This window comes from Benincasa hispida, chromosome 4 (assembly GCF_009727055.1).
Source record: "Benincasa hispida cultivar B227 chromosome 4, ASM972705v1, whole genome shotgun sequence".
In the NCBI taxonomy this organism is placed as follows: Eukaryota; Viridiplantae; Streptophyta; class Magnoliopsida; order Cucurbitales; family Cucurbitaceae; genus Benincasa; species Benincasa hispida.
Genome location: NC_052352.1, coordinates 64,530,362 through 64,538,540, shown reverse-complemented (window position 1 = coordinate 64,538,540; position 8,179 = coordinate 64,530,362). Strand labels below are relative to the sequence as shown.

At 34.9% G+C, this 8,179-nt stretch overlaps 1 protein-coding gene across 1 annotated transcript; it reads right to left on the bottom strand.

Annotated features, from left to right (window-relative positions):
• Positions 1–6,451: 6,451 nt before the first annotated feature.
• On the bottom strand, positions 6,452–6,820 carry LOC120076291 (uncharacterized mitochondrial protein AtMg00820-like). The gene has a single exon (XM_039030058.1). The coding sequence runs from the start codon at positions 6,818–6,820 to the stop codon at positions 6,452–6,454; it is 369 nt and encodes a 122-aa protein (XP_038885986.1).
• Between the last annotated feature and the right edge of the window lie 1,359 nt (positions 6,821–8,179).

Below are 8,179 nucleotides of genomic sequence, written 5' to 3'. Positions count from 1 at the left end.
GCATTGCTTGCATGGTTGTTATAGAACAACTATATCAAAGCAAATAAGACCTGAGGTTTTTTTTTCTTTGAGATTTAATAAAAAAACACACTCCACTAATAGGAATTGTCCATCGCCTTAATGATAACCGAATATATGACCTTAAGGAACTGGATGATGGTCCGAAAAAATTGCACATTTGGTAGTGCGATGGCCCATCGTGCAAGGTTTATTTGTAGTGGAGGTTCTCTGAACAGTTTGACACATATGTCACTCCAGAATATATTTCATTGGTATAATAATATCACAAGGCGCCTACGTCACTCGTCCGGGAGCAATTGTGGGTCATCTAGTAAATGAATATTATTTCTATATTTTATTATTTAAATTTATTTTTAAATATTGTTCTAATTGTTTTATAATTCACAGAGATCGAACAACCATAGACTCCGTGAGGTTGCGAATGATCCGAACCAGGTTCTTGCTATTATGTAGTGACAACCAAACAGCTATATGGAGGAAATTCATTATATGTACAATATACCTATTGTTCCTCCACCAGCTCCTAGACGTAGAGGACCTGTTCGAGAAGAGGATGAGTTTGATAAGGTTACACATAATGTGAAAGAGTTACCCCTATGATGCAGACATAGAGTCAAACTGATTATGTTAGTCTGATGATTTGATGAGCCAGCATTTGGTTCAGAACATTATGACTCAGAGGTGGTCCTTCATCTTCATACGTGCATGACATAATCGGGGTCATGAAGTTTCGACTTATGTATGTTGAAACTTCAACCCTCGACAACTCTAATTTACGTATTGTTTTGAAGTTTTTTCTTTGTTTGTCAAGTTCTCAACGTTCGACCTCTACATTAGTCAAATCCTCAACCCTCGACTTCTAGCTCGAACTCCCAAAACAACAATATTTCTCTAATAAGTTTCAAAACAACAATATTTCTCTAATAAGTTTTGGAAACAATAATATTAATATTAAAGGTCCTAGTAGAATGACTTTAAAAAATAAAATTTAACAAATACAAAATTGACGATCACAATTTAATAAATACAAAATACAAAATTAAATTAAATAAATATAAAATAAAATTTAACAAATACAAAATTCAAATGATTTGTTTAGTTGTTATTTGATAAAAGTAAAAACAATTCATTCAAATTGAGGAAATTTTAAAAACAAAAACAGATTCCAAAGATTTAAGAAAAATGTCATTACTATTTTTGGTGGTTTTTTTTTTTTTTTTTTTTTGCCCTTCAGTCAACAAATAGAAGAGGGAAAAAGAAGTGGTTGTTGGAGAGCGTTGGGTGCATGGGAGAAAGAAGTAGTTGTTGGAGAGAGTTTGGTGCATTTATTAAAGAGTGAAATTAATTTGAATGTTAGTTGAAAGTAAGTAGCAGTGGGTAGTAAAGTCAAGTAAATAGAAATAGTAAAGTCAAGTAAATAGAAATACTAAAAAAACAATGAACCAAATATGACAAATATGGCAGTAGAATGAACCAAATATGACAGTAGAATGAACCAACAAAAATGACAGTAGAATGAATTTGAGCATATAAGATAAGATCGGTCCTTGGAAGAATCCAAAAAAAACAATGAACAAAATCATCATATCAAATTTTTGTAAAACTAAAAAGTAAGCTACGAACTGGAAAAAAATATTTATGTAATATAACACAAAAACTCTATTAAATTAGCTACAAAATTTGAAATGAAAATCATATTAGGATGAGCGAGATCAAGTATTTCTTTAACAAACTGTCTTCCTAGCGATGCTTACTTTACCAGCGAGATTTAGCCCATATTTCTAGCGAGATTCCCTTCTAGAGCGAGATCCTATTCCCTTCTAGAGCGAGATCCTCATCACAAAATTAGCAAGATTTCATTTTAGAGTGAGATTCTCATCACAAAATTAGCGAGATTTCACTTATCGAAGGTTGAAGTTTCGACTTATGTATGTCAAAACTTCAACCTTCGACAACCCTTTAGTTTCCAAGTTTTTCTTTGTTTGTCGAGTTCTCAACGTTTGATTAATGTTCGATCTATGTATGTCAAAACTTCAACTTTCGACAACTCTAATATACATATTGTTTCCAAGTTTTTCTTTGTTTATCGAGTTCTCAAACCTCTACATTAATCGAATCCTCAACCCTCGACTTCTAGCAAAACAACAATATTTCTCTAATAAGTTTCAAAACAACCTTATTTCCCTAATAAGTTTTGAAAACAACCATATTAATATAAAAGGTCCTAGTTTTGAGGGGATAAAAAAGAGAGTTTTGAGTAGGTAAAAAAAGGGTTTTAATAACCCATAGGTTTTCTTTATGGGCTTAACAAACATAGGTAATAAATACCCACCCAACTCAATAACTCATACTCATTTATCAAACATCTCCTTAGTAATATTAATTACCTACTATAGTAACAATTTTTTATGACAATTTTTTTATTATCAATAAATGATTTTCTGTAATATTTATCTTGAGAGTGAAAATTTACATACATTGACATTTATTTATAGTCATTATGGATTAATGACAGTATTTTGATGCCAAAACAGATACATTTCATGACATATATGTTTCCTCTAACGTGTTTATAATGATGGGTAATTATTTGTTTCATTCCTAATATTACACCTATGTTTACGCCTATGTTTTCTGTTATAATACCTATGTTTTCTATTATAATTTTGATAGATACATACAAACATAAATATGAACTTTCATATATAATAAAGTGTTGGTATCTTTTATACAAAGAAACTATATACAAGGAAACTAGTAATTAAATCTTGGTAAGTTATTTACAAAGAAACTAAATACAATAAGTTTTGTTAAAAAAGTTTCTCATTATCCCAACAAAGAAAAATATATATACATAACTTACTAGGCGGTTTTTTCATTTCAATAAATTTGTGCAAGACCTATTTAAAAAAATATTCATTTTAGAATTCAACCCAATACATCAATGTCAATAATAATTATTATATTTGCAAGATAAATATATACCTTCTTAATGTTTACAAATATTTCTCTTAGCATACACTGAATACTAAAACACACAACATACAAACATAAAATAGACAAACCGAAAGTAGAATTATACTTGATGTGTTATTAAAAGAACATCCAAGTGCTCCTAAATAATAATTTCAAGGTTTAAAGGTTAAAACTCAATACTAAAACCTTCGTGCAAGTTGAGAGGTGTTCAAAAGAATTTACCAACAATTTACTACAAGAATTAGATGTCTAATTAGAGCGTCTCTCATAAAGCATAAACTAGAGAAATTAAAAATAAATGAATCATACCTAAAACAAGATTACACAAAGCATAAACGTATATTTACACAAACACCAAAGCATGAAGCAAACCTATTTGTGTCTAGAAAATAGCAAAGAGATTATTTTAAAACAACAAATTTGATTATCAAAACCAACAACAAAGTACCAAAACATAATATTATAACTGTAAAAAAACTTTAAAATGCCGAAACGTCACATGTTCTCTCAAAACCAATTTGAAGTGTTTTCCCAAAAGTGTTTAAGTGACAATTAACCTAACTAAAAATGCTCAACCTGAGAAAACATGTAATCAATTTCATATCAACCACTACAATATGAAATTTGTGTGTTTTGAGTTTACAACTAAGGAGATTTAAGAGAGAGATTTTTGTTCAAGAAACCACGGGTAATATGACCAAAGGAAGTGACGATCTTGTTACAGTTATAAAAATTCCAAAAAGCTTTTTATCAACTTCGAGTTTAGTTTTCATTTGTTCTGCACTAACCTTTAATAAATTTTGGCAATCTTTTTTACCTTAATTCAGCTACCCCAGCTCACCAGCAAGTGTTGAAGACCAGGCCGATATGAAATATTGAAATTCAACAGACCAAAAGAGCAGATTCTGAATCATCTAAAACAACCAAGAAAAAGAAAAAGTGTAACAAGAAGAACTTACCCACAAAGAAAGGTGGCTTCATAGGAGGATCAAAACCGTTCAGGTATAGTACCAACCTTTATCATCATTAGGAGCTTCAAAATCTCTAGCAAAGACTGTGAACAATTCCAATTTTCTCGAAATCAATAACCTACTTCGATTATGCGATAACACATTACTTAAGTCATAATTAATATTATTAATTATAGCTTAAATAAAACATAGAGAATGATGCTAAACATACGTACACACCAAGTAGAGTCCACTTACCTAAACCTTTACTAAATAAATCCAAACAGTTCCTTAAAACACCAATTAGAACTCTTCGAATTAGTTTGAAACAACTACAAATAAAACCAAAAGGTTAAAAACTAGTCATAAGCAGTTTATCTGAGTCAAAAGGTATACAAAGTAAGTGATTACGTATTAAAAGCCGTCAATGTGCACGACATACTTCTAAACAAATATCAATATACATTAATATATTAATATTGCAACAAAACATCTAATTGACAATAAGTCAAGTTATGAACCAAACATAACAGTTAGAAAGAATTTTGTAATGGGTGATTTTTTTGCATAGTAATGCTAATTGGAAACCCTTTTTCTAACCCTTGGCTTTTTAAGTAATCTCCCATCTTCTATATATGCCTTTCTATCTAATATAATTCTAAATGGCTTATCAAAGAATAAATAATAGATGATATGAGAGAATGTACTCTAAATGATTGAGAAAGTTGTGAGCCTTGAACACTATCGAGGGGCTAGATAAAAGAATAGTGTAAACGATAGAGAGAAATGAAGGCTAAACGATCGTTGTCAAAAGACCAAACGATCGTTGTCAAATATCTAAACGATCGTTGTCAAATATCTAAACGACAAAGGCAAGCGTCTACCCGATAGAGGTAAGAGTGTAGACGATAGGGTAAGAGACTGCATGACTAGGTTGAGCATGTAGGCGATAAGGAAGATGCTACACGATGGAGAGTACACAATAGGAAGTAAACGATAGAGACGATTGATTAGCAACACGATAAGTAGAGAGAATAAATGATAGAAGAAATGTATTAAACGATCGGCCTTCAACAATTGTTATGGCCCGTCGTGTAGCACTATTTATTAACATATAAAATGCAACATGACATAGTTTCAATGGTCCAACATAACAACCATGAAAGAGAAAACACAAAATAACAGCCAAATAGTGGAACCTAAAAGCTGAAGAAAAAGCAGAAAAACGAATAAAAATTTGTTATATTTTCAGCAGATGTGACACTCATTTATCATCCCCTGCAAGCGAACGAGGAGCTGCCGAAACTATAAGCTTGGTCTTCAAACTGAGAAAGCGAGGACTTGGTAAGGCTTTTGTCATGATGTCTGCCAGCTGATCCTCAGAGGGGAGGAATCTGACTGAAAGCTATTGGAAGCAACCTTTTCTTTGAGGAAGTGAAGATCAATCTCAAGATTTTTTGTCCCGTTGTGAAGTACAGGATTGGCGGCCATGTATGTGGCACTGAGGTTGTCACAGAGCAGCAGAGGGGTGAAGATGCGATTGACACCAATTTCAGTGAGAACTAATTGGATCCATAGTACCTTAGCGGCAACATTGGACATACCACAATATTCTGATTCGAAACTGGATCGAGAGACTACCTTTTGCTTGGAGGAGCTCTATGAGATAAGGCTGGAACCAAGAAAGACACAGAATCCACTCGTGTTTCATCTGTCATTTGGGCAGCTGGCCCAATCGGAATCTGTGTAGAAAGTTAAGGTCAAAATAGGGGACTTGGTTAGAAGAATACCATGATTGGTCGTGCCTCTGAGGTACCGAATGAGGCGTTTGTCTGCTTGAAGACGTGAAGTTGTTAGGGCGTGCATGAACTGACAGAGCTTATTGACACTAAAGCTGATGTCTGGTCTGGTCAGTGTACAATATTGGAGGGCACCGACTAAACTTCTATATTCAGAGGGGTTGTCCAGAGATTATCCATCAGTGAGGGACAACGAGGCGCCAACGGCCATTGGAGAGTGAATTGGCTTGTAGTTAGTGAGTTGTGCACGTTCAAGTAGACTATGAATGTACTTGGACTGAGACAAATGTAAGTGATCGGATGAGCGAGCCACTAAATGCCAAGGAAAAATGATAGATCACCTAGATCTTTAAGTGAAAATTGAGTGTTTAAACAAGTAATGAAGTGTTGAATAGTGGCAGAACTATTGCCGGTTACAATAATGTCATCAACATAAATGAAAAAGATAATTAATGTATGTGAGTTGTGGAAAATGAACATAGATGTATCAGATTTCGCATTGGAGAAGCCCCATTGTATCAGACAGGTACTGAGCTTTGAGAACCATGCGTGAGGACTCTGCTTGAGGCCATACAATGCCTTGTGCAAAAGTAACACATGATCAGGGTGTTGATAACTTATGAAACCAGGTGGTTGCTTGATGTATACTTCCTTAGATAAGTCACCATTAAGGAAGGCATTGTGTACGTCAAGTTGCGGAATGATCTAGTTATGAGACAGGGTAATTAACAGAACAAGCCGAATGGTAGTAGGCTTGACAACTGGACTAAAGGTCTCAAAGTAATCGATGCCATAGTCTTGGTTGAAACCTTGAGCAACCAAACAAGCCTTGAAACGAGTAATCTCACCTGATAGAGTTTGTTTGAGTCTGAACTCCCATTTGCTGTCAATTACCTTGCGATCCTTGGGCAGAGGTGTGAGAGACCATGTATTATTTTTTATGAGGGCTTCATATTCCTCAAGCATTGCTTGCTTCCATCTTGGATGAAGGAGGGCTTCCTTGTAGGATCGTGGTTCTGTTTTGTCCAAGTCAGTAACCTCGGACAACCAAGCCTTTGGTTTAAAAATGCCCATTTTTTATCGTGTAATCATGGGGTGGTTATTGGTTGTGAGGGGTAGGGATGGTGGTGGTTCTGAGGTGATAGGAAGGTTTGGGTGTGAGGAAGGAGCGGGAATTGGAAGAGTAGATATGGGTGGTGGTGAGAGAGAGGGAATAATGGGAGCTGGTGGAATGGTTGATGATTCAGATGATTGGGGAAGATGGAGAGTGGGTTGGTTGAATGGTGTAGGGTCAGATGTGGGTTGGGGGGATGAAGATGGGATGGAAGAAGGTATATGGGGGTGATCATGGTGATGAACACAGTTGCTTTGACCTTATGTAAGGAGGAAGGACTGATTGGAATGGGAAATGAAAGGACTGGAGAAGAAGAGTGTGAAGAAGAAGAGATTAATGGAGAATTATCAAGGAAAGGGAAGGCAGTTTTATTGAAAATGACATGCCAAGAGAATAAATGGTTGTGCGATGAAGACAAAGATATCCTTTGTGCAAGGAAAAGTAGCCTAAGAATACACATGAATGAGACCTATATTGGAGTTTATTATCATTGAACGACCAAAGGAATGGAAAACAGGTGCAGCTGAATACTTTAAGAAATTGGTAATCAGGAGGTTTAGAGTATAAGGTTTCATAAGAGGATTTATTTGCAAGGAGAGGTGTAGGTAGCCGATTGATAGGGTGGATAGCAGTGTGGAAGGCAAAAAGCCAAAAGGTATGTGGAATAGAGGAGTGGGCAAGCATGGCTAGACTGACTTCAACGACATGCATGTTCTTTCGTTCGACAGTGCCGTTTTGTTGAGGTGTGTAAGGACAAGATAAACGATGGATTATGCTAAGTTTGTCTAGTATAGGTGAGAGAGCTTTGAACTCCCCTCCTTCATCAGTTTGGATTGATTTAATGGTGGTGGAAATTTGGTTTGAAACCATTGCTTGAAACTTAAGAAAACAGGGGAGAACTTCAGACTTTGCTTTCATTGTATACATCCAAGTAAAACGAGCGAAAGCATAGATAAATAACAAAAAATATCTATCTCCATTTACTGAATTGATAGGGGAAGGACCCCATACATTGACACACACTATATCAAAGGGAGAAGGTGGACGAGAATTAGAAGATTAAAAAGGTAAATGATGGCTCTTAGCCATTTGACAGTGTTCACAAACTGATACATCAGTATTAATTTTGTACTTTAGTTTGCATTTTGAGTGCTGAGATGAAGGCAGTTGGATGAGAGGAGGAATTGAATGATCGTGTAGCAGATGGATTGATAGAGAGCTTGTATAGGCCATGATCAAGTGTGACCCGAGGAATGGACTCTTGGTTTGAAGGTCCTTCACAACAAAGGAGTCATGGAAAAACTCAACATAAGCATTAT